The sequence below is a fragment of the Oncorhynchus mykiss genome, chromosome 20 (assembly GCF_013265735.2).
Source record: "Oncorhynchus mykiss isolate Arlee chromosome 20, USDA_OmykA_1.1, whole genome shotgun sequence".
Classification (NCBI taxonomy): Eukaryota; Metazoa; Chordata; class Actinopteri; order Salmoniformes; family Salmonidae; genus Oncorhynchus; species Oncorhynchus mykiss.
Genome location: NC_048584.1, coordinates 3,070,634 through 3,095,400, shown reverse-complemented (window position 1 = coordinate 3,095,400; position 24,767 = coordinate 3,070,634). Strand labels below are relative to the sequence as shown.

The 24,767-nt window shown below is 42.0% G+C and overlaps 1 protein-coding gene across 5 annotated transcripts in view; it reads right to left on the bottom strand.

Moving 5' to 3' along the window:
* Nucleotides 1–7,946: 7,946 nt before the first annotated feature.
* Nucleotides 7,947–24,767, bottom strand: part of casp7 (caspase 7, apoptosis-related cysteine peptidase) — a 28,067-nt gene continuing 11,246 nt past the window's right edge. For 2 of the 5 annotated variants that reach the window (XM_036955611.1, XM_021575465.2), the window contains exons 3-7: nt 18,790–18,941; nt 17,721–17,849; nt 12,508–12,683; nt 11,806–11,944; nt 7,947–11,531 (exon numbers count right to left, since the gene is read on the bottom strand). In XM_036955611.1, the coding sequence (XP_036811506.1) occupies nt 11,305–11,531; nt 11,806–11,944; nt 12,508–12,683; nt 17,721–17,849; nt 18,790–18,941 (823 nt within the window). In that variant the 3' untranslated portion in view covers nt 7,947–11,304. Of the gene's footprint in view, nt 11,532–11,805; nt 11,945–12,507; nt 12,684–17,720; nt 17,850–18,789; nt 18,942–20,329; nt 20,549–20,860; nt 21,047–24,767 lie in introns of those variants that run through there. The other 3 variants (XM_036955612.1, XM_036955613.1, XM_036955614.1) reach the window with 3 other exon arrangements.

Below are 24,767 nucleotides of genomic sequence, written 5' to 3'. Positions count from 1 at the left end.
AGATGTTCTGCATCAAAACTAACCTAATCCCACTACCTTGGAGTTTTGAAAAATGCAACTACAACTTTGAATGATCAGAATAAAATGTTCAGTTTTGAAATACCCAATTCTAAGATTGAATCCCATCCGATTGACGAAATCCGATCAATAAAATTAATTTAAAAAAATAAAAAGAGCCTAATGGGATGTTGAAGCGTTGGGTAAAGTGGGGCAAGTGGCTGCCACAGTAGTTAGGTGGTTTGTGTCAAACTGAATTGCGCACCCTTTTGATTTATGATGGGGAGGTGTCCAGTGGTAATTAAAATACATAACCAGGTGGTTGTAAACAGGCTTTGTGAGGTACTGATTTTGTGGGGATAGAATTTGTGTGTGGGGGGGGGGGGGGGGGGGGGGGGGGGGGCTGTAGTTATGTTAAGACTAAGTTGTCAGGAAATAGTTGAAATAGGGGGGGAGGAGGAGGAGGTTGAGAGGAAATGGTATGTGTTGGTTGTGGTTAGTTTTTTAAAATGGTCTTTTCACTCATGGTATACAGTAGATAACACCGTAAACCCAAGGCTAAATCTGCATAAACATTGTTAGTTCACTGTTACCTCAACATCAAAGTCGCGCCTCTCTAGACCCCATTCTATATTGTAGTAGATGTAGGGCGGTTTGCATCGAACTCTACTTAAAACTGCGATTTATGAAGGGGTTTGTCCTGAGGGGTTATTAAAAAAGGTAACCAAGTGGTCACCTTGCATTGTATGTAAGCACTTTTTATGTAGGTTTTGTGTGTGCGCCGTTGGTTAGTTTAGGCACTCAAGGCTGAGAGGAAGGGGTTGTCCTGTCCTGTGATCAGACCAACCAGTTTGAAACCACCAACAAACTAGACAATAGGTTGTCTCTTGTATCCAAGTGTCTGTGTTGGAAGTGAGGGTTAAGACATGTCTTTGCTCCCCTTTCCAAAATGTTTTATAAATAGCCAGATACGTGACATTAACCATGTCCATCGTGGTTAATTTATTTAGAACCAGAGAACAGGGGTGATTCAAACATGATTATGTTTACAAGTTGTTACGAATCCCTTTTGGCCCGACAATCTAGGGGGGGTGGTAGCGAGACCCGTAACATGACTCATGCAAATTATAATAGTGGAAAAGTAAGACTGAGAACGAAATAACCACAGACAATTAAATTACCGTCAAACACATGGTTTATTGTAAAACACACGGTAATGGGGGGAGCAGGATAAGGGGCTGATCTGGACCCAAGGAAATAAATAATAAGTATCCAAAAACACCCCTAAGCTAGACTAGCCTACTTTAACAACAGCTAACTAACCAACCAAAAATACAGTGGGTGGTCCGCCCAGTTCTAACTAGTGTTTTTATACAAAGTATTCCTACGGGTAAGGTCGCCCATGGGCATACATATCTTGGTACCCCCTTTTCCCATCATCAAACAAACACCATAACAAAACCAACACTCCCAGGTGGGGACAAAGTGACAAAAACCGAACAAGTGATCTACAGACAGATGAGATTGAGCTCTCGAGCAAACAACAGACAGGGTTTTTAAACCAAGGGAAAGGGAATGTGTTAGGGTAATGGAAACAGGAGGAGGTGTGTCTTCTGATTAGCAACTGATTGGGGAATGATTGCCACCTGTGAGGAGGAGAGAAAAGAAATACACACACAGGATACCTGTATCCGTAACACTCCCACCCTTAAAAGAGCAACCCTAGGAGGGGATTGCGACCCAAAGTATTACAATGAATACCCACAAGATCAACAACAAAGTCAACCTTACTAAAATCATCATTTTTACACACGAGACAGCATCTGCTAATACATTTTCAGAACCTTTTTTATGCCGTATCTCCAAATTATAATTTTGCACAATAAGGGCCCAAGGCATTAGGCACTGGTTCTGGTTGTACATCCGGTGGAGAAACACTAAGGGTTATGATCAGTATATACAATCACCAGTAGGGCACTGGAACCAATGTATACTTCAAAGTATTGCAGGGCCAACAACAAAGCAAGAGCTTCTTGTTCTATTGTCGCATAGTCTGACATTTGTTCAATTTACGCGAAAAATAACAAACAAACGGAATGATCCACTCCACTCTTGTCCTGCTGCAGTAGAACAGCACCAGCACCTCTGGCACTAGCATCTACCTCCAGTTTAAATGGTTGTTTAAAATCCAGAGTAGCAAGTACAGGGGTATTACATAAGAGACCTTTAGCAGATTCAAAAGCTATTTTACAATCATGGGACCACTCATACGAGAGCTGGACTGAGCAAATCGGTTAATGAAGCAACTACCCGCAGAGACATTTTGACAGAAACTAAGGTAGTAGCCAACCATCCCTAAAAAGCTGCGTAGCTCTCGTCTGGTGGTAGGTGCGGGGAATGCAGTTATAGCCAAGACCTTGGCATCAACAGGGCGCACCTGTCCATGGCCAACCTCTTTACCGAGATAGGTAACAGTAGCCTTCCCAAACTCGCACTTTGCCAAGTTCAGGGTTAGAGAAGCAGCTGCCAACCGTTCACATACTACCCTTAGAGAGTCAACATGATTTGACCACTCAGACGAATAAATCACTAGATCATCAAGATATGCACTACAATTGGGAACTCCAGCTAATAGAGTTAACCAGTCGTTGGAAAGTGGCTAGTGCATTTCGCATCCCAAAAGCCATGACTGAGTACTGTAGGAAGTTGTCTGGGGTCACAAAGGCAGAAATCTCAGAAGCACGTGAAGTTAACGGAACCTGCCAGTAACCTTTTAAGAGGTCCAACTTAGTTACATACTTAGCACCACCTACAGTGTCGATGCAGTTGTCCAGTCTGGGTAACGGGTACGAATCTGGCATTGTGACAGATCCCGTCCAAAGGAGATCCTATCTCCATAATCAGAAAAGGCATGAGAGAAAAGGCAGTTGATAGCTTTGACTGGGATGCTGTGTACAGGTTGCTGGCTCGGACTCAGGTCTCACGGTAGAAGTGGTGGAAGACAGTTTTCATCGATTTTATTCCATCCATGCATCAAGATACCGTCTGTAGTCACAATCGCCATAACTTTGAGAGAGGACAGACCTAAACAACAGTTTAAGGCATTTCAAATCCAGACAATACCAGTCAAAAGTTTGGACACAGCTACGCATTCCAGGGTTTTTCTTCATTGTAGTATAATAGTGAAGATATCAAAAATATGAAATAACACATGTGGAATCATGTAGTAACCAAAAAAGTGTTAAACAAATCAAAATATATTTTAGATTCTTCAAAGTAGCCCCCCTTTGCCTTGATGACAGTTTTGCACACTCTTGGCATTCTCTCAACCAGCTTCATGAGATAGTCAGCTGGAATGCATTTTGATTAACCTCTTTAAGCTAGGGGGCAGTATTTTGATGTTTAAATCAAAAACGTGCCTAAAGTAAACTGCCTATTTCTCAGGCCCAGAAGCTAGAATATGCATATAATTGACAGATTAGGATAGAAAACACTCTAAAGTTTCCAAAACTGTCAAATTATTGTCTGTGAGTATAACAGAACTGATATTGCAGGTGAAAACCTGAGGAAAATCCACCCAGGAAGTGCTGTTTTTCCTGAAACTACTCTTTTCCTTTGCAATCCTCCATTTTAAAGGGATATCAACCAGATTCCTTTCCCTATGGCTTCCACAAGGTGTGAACAGCCTTTAGACATAGTTTCAGGCTTTTTTATTCTGAAAAATTAGCGAAAATGATCACATCGCGTCAGTGGATAGCCAGATGTCCTCAGATCTGTGCATGCACGCGCCTGGAGCGAGACCTTTTCTTTCTCTATTCTATTGAAAGGCTACCGTACGGTTGAAATATAATCTATTATAATAATTTATTGTTTATTTGACATGTTTCTACGAACTTTACGGATACTATTTGGAATTTGTCTGCTAACGAGCTAACCAAATGGATATAAAGAGAATCTTTATCGAACAAAACAAACATTTATTGTGTAACTTGTAATTTTGCACGCCCAATCTTTCAGTTTTTGATTTGTTAAAAAAGTTTGAAATATCCAATAAATGTCGTTCCACATCATGATTGTGTCCCACTTGTTGTTGATTCTTTATGTTTGAAGCCTGAAATGTGACAAAAGGTCGCAAAGTTCAAGGGGGCCGAATACTTTCGCAAGGCACTGTAGTAACCAAAAAAGTGTTAAACAAATCAAAATATATTTTATATTTATTTTTTACAAGTGATAACGTTAGTTCCGTTACTCCTTTCTCCATCTCTTCTATCGTCCCACAGCTGTGCCCTTGGAAGATAGTAAATAGAACAGGATGGGCTGAAGAACTCTAGTCACTTCTCAGAGGCCCTTTTTCATGCCGTGTGACCAGGTTACTCAGAAGCAAAGAGAAATGGAAACAACACGGGTCTCTGTTCCTCAAGCTTATCTCTATCCCATGTCCTTGACTACACTCCTAGACCAGCTGCGGGGAGTGAATGTGGAAGAGATGAAACCTCCTTTCTAGGAAGCACAGCATTGGCACTGAAGAAATGTCTTTACTATTGTTAAGCATATTAATGGTCAACTATAAATATTAAACAAAAAAAGGTAAATATGGGCCTCCCGGGTGGTGCAGTGGTTAAGGGCGCTGTACTGCAGCGCCAGCTGTGCCACCAGAGACTCTGGGTTCGCGCCCAGGCTCTGTCGTAACCGGCCACAACCGGGAGGTCCGTGGGGTGACGCACAATTGGCCTAGCGTCGTCCGGGTTAGGGAGGGTTTGACCGAAAGGGATATCCTTGTCTCATCGCTCACCAGCGACTCCTGTGGTGGGCCAGGCGCAGTGCACGTTAACCAAGGTTGCCAGGTGCACGGTGTTTCCTCCGACACATTGGTGCGGCTGGCTTCCGGGTTGGATGCGTGCTGTGTTAAGAAGCAGTGCGGCTTGGTTGGGTTGTGTATCGGAGGGCGCATGACTTTCAACCTTCGTCTCTCCCGAGCCCGTATGGGAGTTGTAGCGATGAGACAAGATAGTAGCTACTAAACAATTGGATACCATGAAATTGGGGAGAAAAATAATAAAAAAAGGTAAATGTGATTTTTCTGCCCAGTGACACAAGCCTACCAGATGAGCTATACTCACTTCGAGGCAAACCAACACTGAACCATGCATTAGAGCATCAGCTGTTCCTGATGACTGTGTGATCACACAGCCGATGTGAGCAAGACCTTTAAACTTGCTCACATCGGCTGACCTTCAAGACCTTTAAACATTCGCAAGGCCGCAGGGCCAGACGGATTACCAGGATGCGTACTCTGAGCATGCGCTAACCAGCTGGCAAGAGTGTTCACTGAAATGTTCAACCTCTCCCTGAAACATTATGTAATACCTACATGTTTCAAGCAGACCACCATAATCCCTGGGCCCAAGAACGCCATGGTAACCTGTCTAAATGACTAAGGCCACGTAGCACTCACATATGTAGCCATGAACTGCTTTAAATGGCTCACATCAACACCATCATCCTGGACCCACTACAATTCGCATAACACCCGAACAGATCCATGGATGAGGCAATCTCTATTGCACTCCACACTGCCCTTTCGTACTTGGACAAAATGAACACCTACGTGAGAATGCTCAGCGTTCAACAGCATAGTGCCCTCGAAGCTCATCCCTGGGACTGAACACCCCCCCCCCCCCCACCCCAGGAGGCGATGGTAGGCAGCAACACACATGCCACACTGACCCTCATCAAGGGGACCCCCTCAGGGGTGCGTACTTAGTCCCCTCCTGTACTCCCTGTTCACCCACGACTGTGTGGCCATACACGACTCCAACATCATTAAGTTCGCCGACGACACAACGGTGGTAGGCCTGATCACCGGTGACGATGAGACAGCCGTTATGGAGGAAGTCAGAGACCTGGAAGTGTGTTGCCAGGACAACAACCTCTCCCTCGACGTTAGTAAGACAAAGGAACTGATTGTTGAGTACAGGAAATGGAGGGCCGAGCACAGCCCCTTTCACATCGACAAGGCTGTAGCGGAGAGGGTCGAGTGCGTCAATCTTCTTGGTGTCCACATCATTAAGGATCTATCATGGTCTAAACACACCAACACAGTCGTGTAGAGGGCACGACAATGCCTCTTCCCCCCAGGAGGTTGAAAAGATTTGGCATGGGCCCTCAGATCCTCAAATGTTCTACAGATACAGCATCGAGACCAACTTGACTGGCTGCATCACTGTTTGGTGTGGCAACTGCTTGGCATCTGACCGCAAGGCATTAGAGGGCAGTGCATACAGCCCAGCCGATCTCCCTGCCATCCGGGCAGTGTCAGAGACTCCAGCCACAAAAACAAGATCCTCTGGTCTGATCAAACCAAGATTGATCTCTTTGGCCTGAATGCCAAGCGTCACATCTGAAGGAAACCTGGCACCATCCCTATGAATCCCGGTGAAGCATGGTGGTGGCAGCATCATAATGTCAGGATGTTTTTCAGTGGCAGGGACTGGGAGACTAGCCAGGATCGAGGGAAAGATGGATGGATAAAATTACAGAGACCCTTAATGAAAACATGGTCCAGAGCACTAAGGACCTTAGACTGGGATGAAGGTTCACCCTCCAACAGGACAATGACCCTAAGCACACAGCCAAGACAACACAGGAGTGGCTTTGGGACAAGTCTCTGAATGTCCTTGAGTGGTCCAGCCAGAGCCCGGACTTCAACCCAATCGAACATCTCTGGAGAGACCTGAAAATATCTGTGCATCGACGCTCCCCATCCAACCTGACAGAGTTTGAGAGGATCCGTAGAGAATAATGGGACGAACTCCCCACATACAGGTATGCCAAGCTTGTAGCGTCATTCCCAAGAAGTCTCGAGGCTGCAAACGCTGCCAAAGGTGCTTCAACAAAGTACTGAGTAAAGGGTCTGAATACTTATGTAAATGTCATATTTCAGTTTTTTTCCCATACATTTGCACATTTCTTAAACTTGTTTTTGCTTTGTCATTATGGGCTATTGTGTGTAGTTTGAGGGAGAAAATGTATTTCATGCATTTTAGAATAAGGCTGCAACGTAACAAAATGTGGAAAAATGTTAGGGGTCTGAATACTTTCCGAATGCATTGCATATGTGGGGCTCCCGAGTAGCACAGTGATCTAAAGACACACAGTGCAAGAGGCAGTAGGTAGCCTAGTGGTTAGAGTGTTGGGCCAGTAACCGGACGGTTGCCGGATCGAATCCCAGAGCTGTCGAGGTAAAAAATCTGTCGTTCTGCCCCTGAACAAGGCAGTTAACACACTGTGCTAGGCTGTCATTGCAAATACGATTTTGTTCTTAAAACTGACTTGCCTAGTTAAATAAAGGCTACATTTAAAAAAATAATAATAATTTAAAAGGAAGATCTTAGAAAATAAAAGTATTTTCACATTACTTGGTTCCTGCCGGATGGGGAAGGTTTTTATTTTTAGAACTCACAAAACAAATATATGTTAGTATAGGATTCTTTCTGTCAAACACTACTGTAAACTATAAGGATTGTGGGAGGTCTCAAGATTTTACTGATAAGTGGGACCAAATAACATGTCAAGAGGGATGGGCCTAATTTTGCATACAAAAAGGTACTCCTGATCGCCAGTGATATGACAATTCTAGCTGTATGTGTGTAAAGAAAGTAATCTATTCCTGTGGTTTGTTAGGGTTACGTTTTATTTCAAGTAGCAAAACAATTCACTCACCTAGCTGTAGCAGATCAGGCTGACTAGCCTAAATACATTTCCCAGAACTTGAAAACACCCACCTAATGGTGAAACGATTGTTTTTACACCCTTCGGACTTGGTGTGCAGGCCCTTAGGCATCTCTGAAAGTTTTCAATTGAACTGAATTGATAGATTGTAAATCCAGGATTAGCATGATTATACGACGTTATACGACACAAAATGACAAAAATAACCACACTACTCATTTCACAATAGAATCTTCATGTTTAATACAATAAAAGTGTGTTAAGATAGGCATTCATTTGATGTGAAGTAATTTAAACATTGTATTGCCCCAGATTCAAAGGGGGCTGCAGAGTATGGCAATATTTAGTAAATTCACAATAAAAACATTTTTTGGGTGGTGGGGGGGTTCATCTCCCTATACTATATATTTGTTTTTCCAAATCTTTTATAATATATTAATGTGGACAATAGCATTTAACACCAGAAAGCATTTAAAAAATATTACTTCTAAAAATATGATTTTTCCCTTAAATTCCATTCCAAAACAAGTGGAGCTAACACTCCTTTCAATACAGAATGGGCACTACATCACTGATAAGAGATTCATGTGTCGAGAGGATTCAAGAGTGCCATCTGTGTGATTGACAGGTATGTGTAAAATGTCTACTCAGTCGCCAGCATACTGTTCACTACTGTGGTTCATAGAAGTATTGTGTAATCAGGTAAAAACAAAAAAGACTGCAATAAAACTAAGATGGGGGGGGGGAAATAGCGAAGCTAGCACCGGATGTTTTCCCAAAGTTACTAGCAAACTATGGAAGCAATCCTGTAAATTGAACGTTGCAGCAACATTGGAAGAATGCAGTGTGCGAATTGAGACATATGAATTGTGAATGATAACACTTGTCACCACCAGTAATAGCTGCCTCTGCAGATGACAGAGTATTTCTGACTTTGGGACAAACATGCAGTGGATATGCCATGACGACCTTAAATATGTATGTGTGCTTTTGAAGGCCACCAAAGTGCTGTCAATTGAAGGTATTAATGATCAAATGTATGTGACTGTTGGACACTCAAACCATTTATCAATTGTCATGAGAATAACATTTAACAAACGTTTTGTGTTTCAGTTGTATAAACTGTCATACATTTCACGTATGTAAAATGTTAATGAATTAGATGTTTTAATTGAAGGACAATGCAAGGTGTCTTTAACCGTGGTAATAACTGACAATGTACCACACTGATATACAGTGAAACAATGTGGTCATTTGTGCTTTGAGACCAGATTCAGTTCACTTATCACATGGACTTCCTCCATTTTGACAAACAAATTCAGGCATACATCATTTTTACAAGCAACGAAATGAGTGAATTTGTAGGCCAACATAAAGGGGCCTTTCAAAAGAAAAGTTTCATTATCCTTGGCCATTGATAAGAAGACATTGATAACAAGCCATATATTGATCATGTATACTGGGTATACCAAACATTAGGAACACCTTACTAATACCGAGTTGCCCTCAGAACAGTTTATTGGGGCATGGACTCTACAAGGTGTGGAAAGCGTTCCACAGGGATACTGGCCCATGTTGACTCCAATGCTTCCCACAGTTGTGTCCAGTTGGCTGGATGTCCTTTGCGTGGTGGACCATTCTTGTAAAAAAAAACAGAAGTGTTGCAGTTCTTCACACAAACCGGTGCAAAGGCACCTAATACCATATCCCGTTTAAAGGTGCTTAAATCTTTTGTCTTGCCCATTCACCCTCTCAATGGAACACATGCACAATCTATGTCTCAAGGCTTACAAATTCTTCTTTAGCCCGTCTCCTCCCCTTCACATATACTGATTGAAGTGGATTTAACTAATCAGTAAGGGATCATAGCTTTCATCTGGTCAGTCTATGTCGCGGGAAGGGCAGGTGTTCTTAATGTTTTGTATACTCATTTTAAATACATTGACTCCAGTGGATAAAGTTTACTGACAAGCTTCATCATCTTCAACCTAATGAATTAATGTGTGTACATATAAACTGGCAAAATCTCAAATCCTCCTTGCTTGTGGTATGATGGAACATTTCCTGTGCCCTTGACCAAAAAACACATAACGTTTTTTTTTTTTCATGCAACAGATTAGCACTCTTTCCTGGCAATTGTGAAACTCAAAATCCACAAAAAATAAATCTCACTCACAAAGAAACCTGAGGATGACAGTAAAATGTAATCTTTAACAGTCACTGCTGGGAGTGCATTCTTGGTATGAATAGTTAAATTATTCGTACTTGACTTTGTTACCTCTGTTACATGGGATCATATGACAAGTGATTGCTCTTTGAGTGAGACCTAATCCCTTTTTAGGATTAATGATATTATAAAAACATTAAGACAAATAGCCAAAAATGTAAATTGTACATTTTCCAGCCGCTACCCTCCTGATTCAGTTGAAATTCAGCATATTGCCGTGATCTTTCATAAGGTACTGACCCGTGTAGCCTACATTCTTCGACAACTATTATGCTGCCGCGATAAGCAAGTCCCCTCTAATAGTCTGATGTCCTTACACACTTAATGAGACGTGGCTCTCCCAACCAACTAGGATCCTTACAGGGATTGTTTGATCTGGTTTCCGTGTGGTTGTATAATGTCAGCAAATAATCCCCAAACACTTGGGGATTATAATCCCCATACTTGCGTTCTAAATAGAAGGCATGTTGAGTATGCCAAAAATGTTTAGTTTTATATTATGTGAACTTTAGTACGCTTTAAAATGCCAAGATGTCATACTTATTTCAGCTTTTCATCTAGCAGAATTTGCTGCACAAGAAGAAGAACCGTCTTTCGAGACCCACGTGTCTGACAACAGCTGATAATGGCAGGACTCAACGCAATTGCGCATTAGATTAGGCATTCTTAGTAGGATGAGCCTAGTATGCTGATATGTGTAGCTTACTGCATTTATTTTTACTGAACAGTGCATTCTAAATAGTATGTAGTACTATCAGTACCACAGTATGCAGCTTGAGTAGTAGGCAAGCCAGTTTTCGGACATGGCCAATGTCTCTAGTAATCTACTTCATGTCAAGAAATGCCCCCTTCCCTCCAAAACTAAAATAAATGCCCTGAGGCATAAATAGTGTTAGCTGGGATCTTGGCCAATCAATCAAATGCTTGTACGCATGTCCAAATTTGGACAAGCTGGAAAATGAACAAGAACATTTTCAGATATTACAGATTTCAGATAACTGATTTCTAACCTTTTAACAACCCTACAAAACTGGCAGCAAATTTCCCGGGTCAGTAAAATAACATGGATATTTCACACAGCCTGTTGACAAAAACCAGATCAAATGTGACATCATTATTCCTAGGAATAACCTGAAGAGGCAAGTATCACCACCAACACATGAACGCAGCGTGCCACTGTAGAAATTTATTTGGAGAGCTTGTTTTGTGCCCAGCTACGCTACACGTGCAAAACGGCATTCTCTCCCAAACCGCGCAGCATCCTGCTGGACCTGGATCAACCCTGAATTTTGAGACCGCTCGGTTAGTGCGTGGTTTAGTTAGTCTCATCAGTCTGTGGTCAATGACGGTCAGTTAAAATACAGCTCCTTGGTCAGCATGGAGACCACGCAGGGGATCTGCTTCTTCTCGCTGAAACGTGGGTCCTCGGACCAGGACTCGAAGCTGGTGGCTACCATGTAGTTGACACGTGTGAGGATCTGCATGATCTCCAGCTGCTTACCAAACTCATTGAGGACGTTGCAGAGTGCCTGGACAAACCAGGAGCCGCGCCCAGGGTTCCTCCACGAATAGTACCCTGGGAAGAGTAGTTGCGTCACTCTCTCCAATTGGCACTGATGTGCGCTCACACACTTTACAAGTGCACAGACAGATTCTCTCACACAGTAACAAACACTATGAAAACAACTGGATAGTGGATGTGCGTTACCAGCTACCATGGTTGATTGGAACAACCAGGGTGTGAGGTAGAGATGGTGGCTGTGGGATTTCTGTCAGACTATCGGTGCAAGGAACATTTAGGAGCGGGCGAACTAGTTTAGCTGGAAATGTACAAGAATGCTGTGGGTTACCTGGCACGGTGGAGTAGGCAAAAAGGAAGTCTGCCTCGACAGGAATCTTGTGCCTGGGATTTGCATCCGTTTCCAGGGTATCATTGGGGGGCCCGGAATCAGTCTGTATGCCATCATCGAACTCAGAACCTCGACAAGCCTGGTGAATCAAATGAAAGTTGAGATCAGGAATATCTTTTCAAGGACCTAGTAAAAAGGGCAATATGTCTTATTAAGTTCTACAAATATGGCTGTATAGTTAGTAATCTGTCCATCAAGAAAAACAGTCACCTTGCATATAAATGGGATAACCATAATCTATATACATTTCTAAAAATAAGAGGTCCTGTAATTCAGGCTTGTGGAACACCATAAATTATTTACAAGTCCTTTTATTTCAAAACACTGCACAGCTCACTAACAGACATGGGGTAAACTATCTAGTTTGCCCTATGACCTAATAATCTTCACCTCAAATAAATTGTAAAAATCTCAAAACATATGAAAAAGAAAATCAGCATCTTGTATTCTAGGGTTAGACAACCTTTCACGTTCTGGTTCGAACCAGGTGCCAACTGACCATATTTAACCATGATTAATCATCTACCTCTTCTATAAGTTTAAGAAGCTAAGCTCAACAATAAATGCTTTAATCAAGCCTAGCTAGAACAAAAGCCTGGGCTTTGTGAAGCTGCCCAGCCCAGTGTTGGCTTTGGCCCTCACCTGGATGAAGAAGAGTTTGGGCTTGCCCACTAGACTCTTGCACATGTCACCCCTGAAGAGTGAGGTCATGCTCTTGATGGGCATGGCTCCGTCAGTGCCATAGATCATACCCTCCTCACCGTGACTCAGCAGGATGCAAGCAAAGCAGGAGCTGTCGCTGTGGTCCTCCTCTGAGGCTAGGACACACACACACACACACTTTTAGGGTTAAATAAACGTTTTAAATGCATTGCCATTCCCAGTTTCCTATTTATTGTCACCCTTATTTATGTGAGATGTCAATAAAAAGTAAGTAAAAGGTTGCAAAAAAGGCTAAATAGCTACTCCGATATACAGGCGAGGAGAAACGAGGGGATTTAAGCAATAGCACTAGGGCTGTCCCCGACTAAAAAAAAATCTTGGTCAATCAAGAATCGACTGTTCTTTCAACCAATCGACTGGCCCACATTTTCAAATGTGTGTTTTTCCATATCTTTCCATCCTTTGTGTTTAAAAAAAATAAGATTTAAGCAAACTGTTTGATTACATAATTAAGACACACAAATGACTAGAGGGAGTCCGACCGCAATTGATTTGATTGTGCTGGGCACAGACTTGCAGCGCTGTGTTAAAAAGCACTGTGGTTAAAAATATAATTTTAAAGGCAGTGAGTGACTGACTAGAACCCATTGTCTCTCTCTCCTCCCTGCTGTAGCGATCACCACAGAACATCAGTGTGTATCCCATGTTGCTGAAGCTGCAACATAATTACAGCCTTTCGGACTGAAAAGTTGTTACCGAAATCCCTAATTTATTTAGGAAAAACATTCCCTATTCCCTCAACCCTTGCTCTCTTTACATGACACATGTACACATCGCATGCACGTGACCAATAGGGCCTGACCTATAGCCTATCATAATCACATCAATAAATTGGTTATAAACTCTGAACACGTAACAGCAAAACGGATGCAGACATGATAAATAAACTCAAAATGGGGGAATGTTTACTGGTTGCTCAGGCGTTAAAAAGGGAGTAAATGTGAGTCGTTGTGGAAAATACTGGAGATCAAGAAAAATAAAGTAAGGAGCCAGCGCTGAGTGCTTGTCAAACAGGTGCTGTTAGGTTACAATATCATTTATCAATTAAACACAAAATAAATAAGTGTACCAGAGTCTGTTGTAACGGTTTTTTTTGTAAAACCTTTAGTACAGCAAAGACTGACTGTAGTCGCATTCAGCCGTATATGCAAATTCTGAAATGGAAACGGTTTAGGCCTATTTATTGTTTACGCTAATTATTCAATAGGTCGCTTTGTTATTTTATTTTAAAACTAAAATGCTTGATTGCATTTCAAATCATGAATGACTCGTAAATTATTGATTGATATAGGCCTAAGTTAATTCCAGTATTAAGACAGGATTAAACAGGATGCGCGCTTAGGCCTACTGATGATCATTATAATAAGTAATGTCATCATCATAAAATAAGGAGATGATCAAGGAAAAAGGAGGGTTATTATTATAATAATAATAATACATACCCATTTGGAACAGTGTAAACACTAAATCAATTCTAAGCAACACCAGAGGGGAAAAAAATAGACTATTACAGCATAACAAATATTAAAAACAGCTGAATTTGTGAAATTGTTTATCTGACATGTGGTTACATTAGACTTGTTGCTCAAGGACTCAATAGGCTATTAAACAAATAAATACTAAAACAGGCAACATAAGCAGGATCTGTCTTATTTCTGTAGATGCAGAGTTAAAGTCAGAAGTTTACATACACCTTAGCCAAATACATTTAAACTCAGTTTATCACAAATCCTGACATTTAATCCTAGTAAAAATTCCCTGTTTTAGGATTTTACTTCTTTCATCACATTCCCAGTGGGTCAGAATTTTACATGCATTTGGTAGCATTGCCTTAAACAATTTAAACTTGGGTCAAATGTTTTGGGTAGCCTTCCACAAGCTTCCCACAATAAGTTGGATGAATTTTGGGCCATTCCTCCTGACAGAGCTGGTGTAACCGAGTCAGGTTTGTAGGCCTCCTTGCTCACACAAGCTTTTTCAATTCTGCCCACAAATGTGCTATACGATTGAGGTCAGGGCTTTGTGATGGCCACTCCAATACCTTGACTTTGTTGTCCTTAAGCCATTTTGCCACAACTTTGGAAGTGCTTCACGGTTGGGATGGTGTTCTTCGGCTTGCAAGCCTCCCTCTTTTTCCTCCTCCGCTGAGCGGCCTTTCAGCTCATGCCAATATAGGACTTGTTTTTACTGTGGATAGAGATACTTTTGTACTTGTTTCCTCCAGCATCTTCACAAGGTCCTTTGCTGTTGTTCTGGGATCGATTTGCACTTTTCGCACCAAAGTACGTTCATCTCTAGGAGACAGAATGAGTCTCCTTCCTGAGCGGTGTAACGGCTGCGTGGTCCCATGGTGTTTATACTTGCGTACTATTGTTTGTACAGATGAACGTGGTACCTTCAGGCATTTGGACATTGCTCTCAAGGATGAACCAGTCTACAATTTTTTTTCTGAGGTCTTGGCTTTTGATTTTCCCATGTCGTCAAGCAAAGAGGCACCGAGTTTGAAGGTAGGCCTTGAAATACATCCACAGGTCCACCTCCAATTGACTCAGAAGCTTCTAAAGCCATGGCAATAATTTTCCAAGCTGTTTAATTAAAGGCACAGTCAACTTAGTGTATGTAAACTTCTGACCCACTGGAATTGTGATACAGTGAATTATAAGTGAAATAATCTGTCTGTAAACAATTGATGGAAAAATTACTTGTCATGCACAAAGTAGATGTCCTAACCGACTTGCCAAAACTATAATTTGTTAACAAGAGATGTGGAGTGGTTGAAAAACGAGTTTTAATGACTCCAACCCAAGTGTATGCAAACTTCCGACTGCAACTGTCTGTGGATGATGTATAAAGCCAGGCACATTTAACAGTTAGGCTGTTGATTATAGAACTAATTATGTTGGGGTTTCCTCTCTCCTCACTTTCCAAAGACAATTAAGGCAAGGGCTGTTTTCTCATCTCCTAACTCCACTGCTGCCTCCCCTGGTTAACTTGGCTATTATGCACATAGCAACAAGGTCTAGGAAAAGGCACCATTTCAACAGCGCACTGATGTGTTTCAGAACCGACCACTGTCCAATGCGGGAGAAAGCGAATTTGTAATAAAATAATGTCACATTAGTGTTGCAGCACTGTTCTTACATAATATACAGTGCCTTGCGAAAGTATCCGCCCCCCTTGAACTTTGCAACCTTTTGCCACATTTCAGGCTTCAAACAAAGATATAAAACTGTATTTTTTTGTGAAGAATCAACAACAAGTGGGACACAATCATGAAGTGGAACGACATTTATTGGATATTTCAAACTTTTTTAACATCAAAAACTGAAAAATTGGGCGTGCAAAATTATTCAGCCCCCTTAAGTTAATACTTTGTAGCGCCACCTTTTGCTGCGATTACAGCTGTAAGTCGCTTGGGGTATGTCTATCAGTTTTGCACATCAAGAGACTGAATTTTCTTCCCATTCCTCCTTGCAAAACAGCTCGAGCTCAGTGAGGTTGGATGGAGAGCATTTGTGAACAGCAGTTTTCAGTTCTTTCCACAGATTCTCGATTGGATTCAGGTCTGGACTTTGACTTGGCCATTCTAACACCTGGATATGTTTATTTTTGAACCATTCCATTGTAGATGTTGCTTTATGTTTTGGATCATTGTCTTGTTGGAAGACAAATCTCCGTCCCAGTCTCAGGTCTTTTGCAGACTCCATCAGGTTCTCTTCCAGAATGGTCCTGTATTTGGCTCCATCCATCTTCCCATCAATGTTAACCATCTTCTCTGTCCCTGCTGAAGAAAAGCAGGCCCAAACCATGATGCTGCCACCACCATGTTTGACAGTGGGGATGGTGTGTTCAGCTGTGTTGCTTTTACGCCAAACATAACGTTTTGCATTGTTGCCAAAAAGTTCAATTTTGGTTTCATCTGACCAGAGCACCTTCTTCCACATGTTTGGTGTGTCTCCCAGGTGGCTTGTGGCAAACTTTAAATGACACTTTTAATGGATATCTTTAAGAAATGGCTTTCTTCTTGCCACTCTTGTATAAAGGCCAGATTTGTGCAATATTCGACTGATTGTTGTCCTATGGACAGAGTCTCCCACCTCAGCTGTAGATCTCTGCAGTTCATCCAGAGTGATCATGGGCCTCTTGGCTGCATCTCTGATCAGTCTTCTCCTTGTATGAGCTGAAAGTTTAGAGGGACGGCCAGGTCTTGGTAGATTTGCAGTGGTCTGATACTCCTTCCATTTCAATATTATCGCTTGCACAGTGCTCCTTGGGATGTTTAAAGCTTGGGAAATCTTTTTGTATCCAAATCCGGCTTTAAACTTCTTCACAACAGTATCTCGGACCTGCCTGGTGTGTTCCTTGTTCTTCATGATGCTCTCTGCGCTTTTAACGGACCTCTGAGACTATCACAGTGCAGGTGCATTTATACGGAGACTTGATTACACACAGGTGGATTGTATTTATCATCATTAGTCATTTAGGTCAACATTGGATCATTCAGAGATCCTCACTGAACTTCTGGAGAGAGTTTGCTGCACTGAAAGTAAAGGGGATGAATAATTTTGCACGCCCAATTTTTCAGTTTTTGATTTGTTAAAAAAGTTTGAAATATCCAATAAATGTCGTTCCACTTCATGATTGTGTCCCACTTGTTGTTGATTCTTCACAAAAAAATACAGTTTTATATCTTTATGTTTGAAGCCTGAAATGTGGCAAAAGGTCGCAAAGTTCAAGGGGGCCGAATACTTTCGCAAGGCACTGTAACCATATATAATTTCAGGAGCACATGTTTTAGTCTGATGGACTGTGCCATCCCCATGGACTCCACAAATGGATCAGTCCTCTCTGATTTGCGCCTGTCTGAGTGGTGTCTTGTACACCAGTATTATAAATAATTTTCCCCCTACTGCTTGTCTAAAGAAATCTCGACCAACAGCCAATCGACTGAATTGTGTCAGCCCTTAACAGCACTAAAAGAGAATGTGATGGTGTTGGTGCCCTGTTTGAAAATGTATGCACTGGAACTGTAGGGGGGGTGACAGTGAGACAGGGTACTCTCACTGAAGTCGCCCCTAGAATAGATACTGATGTCAGGCCTACAGACAATATGTACTCGGTGTGTTACTCACCCTCTCGGAGAAGACGCTCCATCTTCTCACACGTCTGGTCGTTGTAGATGCAGACGTCGAAGCCCAGGCTCTTAAAGCACTTAAACAGTTCGCCTGCGTCTCGATCCGTGCCATTGCGTACATTCATCCCTGACAGACAATATGAACAGCATTCACTGTACTCTACATGTACAGAGTATAGCTTGCACAGTGTTATACAATAGGCCACTAAAATCAAGCTATATCAAATGGCAGGGCTCCAGACTAACATTTTCCCCTATTGGCACTGGTGCCACTAACTTTTTCAGTTGGTGGCACGAGCCCATAATTTGGTCGCACCCAAAAATAAACAAAATTGCAGTGTCACGCAATAGAAACAATAAGAGTAATCACCTTATAAAGTCATTAAAAAGTATTTCAAGATGTGTCATAGAATACTGAGATGTTAGATGTAACAACTTATTTATTGAATACTATGTCCAATCAGCAATGTATGACTCAAGAAATGTTGATATTCAACCTAATCCAGTGATTGTCATGAATTGAGTTGGCAGTCCTGTATTTAAAAATATATATATTTTACTGTGAAAAATAGGGTTTCAGAAAGCTGAGATCCTCCTCTCTTTATCAGGTAGTTAACTTCCAAAGTAGCGTTTTTTCCCTCAATTGCATTTTGAAATGTTACACAAGCAGAATGCATTTTTCAGGGTGCACGAGGGGGGAAGAGAGAGAATGTGCGAGGCTCCCGCATTACAGCAGCCGGCCCCAGTGAAACAGGCACAGTGGCAGGGCAGACACTTTCATTACAGGAATCATGACGTTAATGCACCTTAATGTTTGACCAACAAATGGAATGTTCTGATTGAGGTGACCAGGTAGAATGTGGGGCTTGCACCGGTGTGACCAATTCAAAGCAAAATGCGACTAAATGGTCGCAGTCTGGAGCCCTGAGTGGAAATGAACAGTCTTATAAAGAGTAACTGTGTTACATAAATATATTAGTGTTGTATAAGTTTAATAAAGCAGTGTGGATAATATAAAAGTGTTAGACAACCATGTATCCAAGTCAACATAAAAGGTGATGCCATACCCGTCTTTTCGTCAAAGTTCTTGTTGTTGATTATGATGCACTTGCCCACTCGCTGGTGGCTCATCTTATACTGGAATGTTGGTGAAACGATTCTGTAATGGCTTTCAGAGGAGTAGTCCTGCTCCCGCGTCTTGCCATCCTTATTCTTCTTACTGAGCCATAGGGAGAGAGAGAGAAAAGAGGTTAATTCAATCACATTTTATTGGTCAAACGCGGGGCTCCCTAGTTAACACTCGGGGCTCCCTAGTTAACACTCGGGGCTCCCTAGTTAACACTCGGGGCTCCCTAGTTAACACGCGGGGCTCCCTAGTTAACACTCGGGGCTCCCTAGTTAAATAAAAGGTTAAATAAAAGGTAAAAAACCTTCAGCAGATGTTATTGCAGGTGTAGCAAAATGCTTGTGTTCCTAGCTCCAACTGTATATAACAATACACACAAATCTAAAAGTCAAATAATGGAATTAAGAAGTATATAAATATTAGATTGCTCAATGTCGGAGTAGCATTGACTGAAATACAGTAGAATAGAATACGGTACATACACATGAGTAAAGCAGTATGTAAAACATTATTTAAACATGATTACAGTTGCCAGTGATTCCAAGTCTATGTATATAGGGCAGCAGCCTCAAGGTGGAAGCCTGCTAGTGATTCCAAGTCTATGTATATAGGGCAGCAGCCTCAAGGTGGAAGCCTGCTAGTGATTCCAAGTCTATGTATATAGGGCAGCAGCCTCAAGGTGGAAGCCTGCTAGTGATTCCAAGTCTATGTATATAGGGCAGCAGCATCAAGGTGGAAGCCTGCTAGTGATTCCAAGTCTATGTATATAGGGCAGCAGCCTCAAGGTGCAGGGCTACGTAACCGGTGGAAGCCTGCTAGTGATGACAAAGACGACACATATAGGTAGGTATCCATTGGTGCCTGGATAAATGTTTCAGGTAAAGTTACATCAAATGTATTATAGTGACTGACTTATGGTTTGTATTACTAGCACCAACAGACCAACCTGTTTGGACAGGCCTACGTCTATAACCTCTGGTAAACAACTCAACAAAATTCCTCTGCAAAGAGAATGTGGCATCACTTTCAAAGGGTGAATCTTAAAAAGGTTTTAAGCACTAGATAGAACAGTACACCTTCAAAACAGTACCCACATAACACAGGGCATTCTTAAAGAAAATACATGCCACTTTTAAAGTCAGACATGACACACATGCTACTGAAAAAATATATACATTATTGACCCTCACTGTATTCAACATAAAACCAAGGATAAAAAAATATCAGACCTTGATATAAGAGCGAGACATCCGTAAAAACAGTATTCTTACTCGAGGCTATTTCTGGGGAAGTAGGTAATCCAGAGAATGCCCTGCTTCCTTGAGAAAAGGCTAACTTGACACAACTCCTTTGATTACTTCAACATTAGACAAGCTAACATTTTTCAAAACATTCAGCTGACTTCAACAAATCGGGAATGCCAAAAAGTCATCCAAACACACAGAATTCATGAGAATCAAAAACATCCTTGAACCACTTACTCAGAGACCATTGAGCACGTACATTTTCAAATGAGGCATTAATGTCATGGCCAAATCTGTTGAAGTAATCCACTGGCAGGTGAATTATAAAGTTACAACATGTTCAGCTAGCTCGGGTATTAAGAAGTCATAAGTGAATCAAAGTATGTCCCCGACAGAGTAAATCTTCCCGAGTGACAATTCTCACAGACCTGTCATATTTCCATTCTGTAAAGGACCCATCCAGATAGGTAGGCCACAGTAGCGCATTGGGCTCACAATATCAGCATGTGTTCTAGAAGAGCCTAGTCATCAGGTTACCCAAGAACTGCAACAATGGGACCCCATACTCAGACGCATGCGCACATGCACGCTCACATGCACGCAGACACAGAAAATGGCCAAGCAGGCCATACTATACCCCACATGTGATCCAGAACTTTTCCATAGCCCCCCACCCCCTCCCTCATGGTGCCAGTGCCTAGCAGTGGTCCGAGAGTGGGCAAAGAGCCCTGCCTCTGTGGCACTGTGGGGGTGGGAGGGGTCCCTTACCTGGGTTCCTCATTAAGCGCCACGCCACTCTGCATCTGAAATACGTTGCTCCTCTTGTCTCGCTCCTTTTTTAGTTTTTTTGCCTTCTCTAAACTTCGAGGTGTTGATTTTTTGGGGCGTACGGAGCGGTTCGTGTGCACTAGGATCCTGACATGCTCTCTATACTCTATAGACACTGGACTTGGCCTGCGTGCACTGGGGAGGCGCACTGTAGCTCCCTGAGTCAGCAGCCACCACACCAAACCAGAGTTTTCTAAAGGCCTATTCAAATGACCCTGCACACTCTGCGGGGGTCAGGCAGGGCAGCACGTAGCCTTTATGGCTGCTGACAAGCACAGAATCCGCCTCTCTCTCTCTCTCTCACACACACATACGATTATTAACAAGCTATACTGTATGGTTATTAGTAGTTCCTGTATATGTGGTCAAACTGTATAACAGACTATAGGTTACTGTATGGTTATAAACAGCAGACTAGCTACATCCATAAGTGGGGTAGTCTAGGGAACAGCACTAGGTCTAGGTAACATGGTAGATTTTTTGGGACACTTTGAAAGGGGAGAGGGGTGCTCTATAGACCGAAAATCCTCGCAACAAATCAAGAATTTCAGTATTCAGGGCTTAAACGTGAGCGGGAATTGTGCTCTTGAAAAATAACATGACAGAGACGGACACAATGCGGACGCAGATAGCTACCCAGCAAGCCGGGAACATTCCCAGGACATTAGCTAACATTCCCATTCATTTCTAGTTAGATCAAACCCTAACATCCCAATAATGTTTTTGATAACGCCTTTTTTTTTTTTTTTTTTAACTAAGAAAACGTTTGACATTAAATTTATTCGGTTACCATGGAATGTTATAACACAATGTTCCAGTGATGTTGTTAAAACATCATTTCCGCAACAAAAAGTGGGAGATATAGAAGTGGTTCTGAGAAATCATCGGAGTGTTTTGCTGATGGAGATGCTATTCAAAACACCCTTACCAACCAGCACAGAACATACCTATTATACTCTCAAAGTTATAGTGTGATGTTAGGACATGACGTAAAAAAAAAACGTTCCCTAAACATACTTCAGCGATCATGCCTAGATTCAATGAAATTGGTTATGAGAAAACATTACTGGAATGTTCTGCTTATGCTGATGGAGGTGTCATGCAAGACACCTATAACAACAAGCACAGAACATACCTATAATACTCTCAAAGTTACAGCGATGTTCTGACTGTTCCAAAAATGTTCCCTCAATATACTTCAGATATTGCCAGAATACAATGAGTGGTTATAAGAAAACAATATTGGAACCTCCCATTATGTCTATGGACGCTGCCCAACATATTGTAGCAAATCTGCCATTCTTAAGACTGAAAAACGCTCCATCAAGGGACACCCCAATAAGTTATTCTTTAATGTTATGCCGTTACCAATAATGTTCTAAGAACATATAGTATTGATCATGGAAGTGGTTCTGAAAACATTACTGCAATGTCCTGTTAATATTGATGTATAGTGTAACATTATAGGAAGTTACTTCATTTATAAGCATAGCCTACATATGGCAATTTAATCTAAACTCATCAAAAAAGAAACATCCTCTCACTGTCAACTGTGTTTATTTTCAGCAAACTTAACATGCGTAAATATGTATGAACATAACAAGATTCAACAACTGAGACATAAACTGAACAAGTTCCACAGACATGTGACTAACAGAAATGGAATATTGTGTCCCTGAACAAAGTCAAAATCAAGTAACAGTCCGTCTCTGATGTGGCCACCAGCTGCATTAAGTATTGCAGTGTATCTCCTCCTCATGGACTGCACCAGATTTGCCAGTTCTTGCTGTGAGATGTTACCCCTCTCCCCTCTTTTGTCATGCTGGAGGGTCATGTCAGGATGAGCCTGCAGGAAGGGTACCACATGAGGGAGGAGGATGTCTTCCCTGTAACGCTCAGCATTGAGATTGCCTGCAATGACAACAAGCTCAGTCCGATGATGCTGTGACACACCGCCCCAGACCATGACGGACCCTCCACCTCCAAACATGGTAGATCGATCCCGCTCCAGAGTACAGGACTCGGTGTAACGCTCATTCCTTCGACGATAACCGCGAATCCGACCATCACCCCTGGTGAGACAAAACCGCGATTCGGCAGTGAAGAGCATTTTTTGCCAGTCCTGTCTGGTCCAGCGATTTTGTGCCCATAGGCGACGTTGTTGCCGGTGATGTCTGGTGAGGACCTGCCTTACAACAGGCCTACAAGCCCTCAGTCCAGCCTCTCAGCCTATTGCGGACAGTCTGAGCACTGATGGAGGGATTGTGCGTTCCTGGTGTAACTCGGGCAGTTGTTGTTGCCATCCTGTACCTGTCCCGCAGGTATGATGTTCGGATGTACCGATCCTGTGCAGGTGTTGTTACACGTGGTTTGCCACTGCAAGGACAATCAGCTATCCTTCCTGTCTCCCTGTAGCGCTGTCTTAGGCGTCTCACAGTACAGACATTGCAATTTATTGGCCACATCTGCAGTCCTCATGCCTCCTTGCAGCGTGCCTAAGGCATGTTCACGCAGATGAGCAGGGACCCTGGGCGTCTTTCTTTTGGTGTTTTCAGAGTCAGTAGAAAGGCCTCTTTAGTGTCCTAGGCTTTCATAACTGTGACCTTAATTGCCTACCGTCTGTAAGCCGTTAGTGTCTTAACGACCGTTCCACAGGTGCATGTTCATTAATTGTTTATGGTTCATTGAACTAGCATGGAAGACATTTTTTAAAACCTTTATAATGTAGATCTGTGAAGTTATTTTGGATTTTTACGAAATTTGAAAAACAGGGTCCTGAAAAAGGGACGTTTCTTTTTTTGCTGAGTTCACTTACATCATAATATTTTATTAGGCTATTGCCCAAACTTAGTTACATCTTTCTTGAGGAAGGTCATCAATGAGATTTTACTTGTGATCTGCTACTTCCCAGCCGTGTACTTAGCACACTGCACCACCAGGATGGAGTTGGATCTATACAAGTCTCACTGCTATGTCTTAGTAGATATTTGCATATATCTATTGACACGTCACCAAAATCTGGCAAGCAATAAGTTCATGTTAATATACAGTACCAATCAAAACTTTGGACACACCAATCATCATTAACTATTTTCTACATTGTAGAATAACCAAAAAAGTTACCAAAAAGTGTTAAACAAATCAAAATATATTTTATATTCTTCAAAGTAGCCATAATTTGCCTTGATGACTGCTTTGTACACTCTTGGCATTCTCTCAACCAGTATCACCTGGAATACTTTTCCAACAGTCTTGAAGGAGTTCCCACATATGCTGAGCACTTTTTGGCTGCTTTTCTTCACTCTGCGGTCCAACTCATCAATTGGGTTAGGATTGGGTGATTGTGGAGGCCATCTCATCTGATGCAGCACTCCATCACTCTCCTTCTTGGTCAAATAGCCATTAAGCAGCCTGGAGGTGTGTTGAGTCGTGATAGTGATGATCGTCCCACTAAGCCCAACACCATATGAGATATCGTATTGCTGCAGAATGCTTTGAAAGCCATGCTGGTTCAGTGTGGCTTGAAGTTTAAATAAAATCACAGACAGTGTCACCAGCAAAGCACCCCCACACCATCACACCACCTCCTCCTCCATGCTTCATGGTGGGAACCACGGTGGGAATCTCCACATGCTGGTTGAGAGAATGCCAAGTGTGTACAAAGCTGTCATCAAGACAAAGGGTGGCTACTTTGAACAACCAATACAATATATTTGGATTTGTTTAACACTTTTCTGGTTACTACATGATTACATGTGTTATTTCATAGTTTTGATATCTTCACTATTATTCTACAAATGTAGAAAATAGTAAAAATAAAGAAAAACCCTTGAATGAGTAGGTGTCC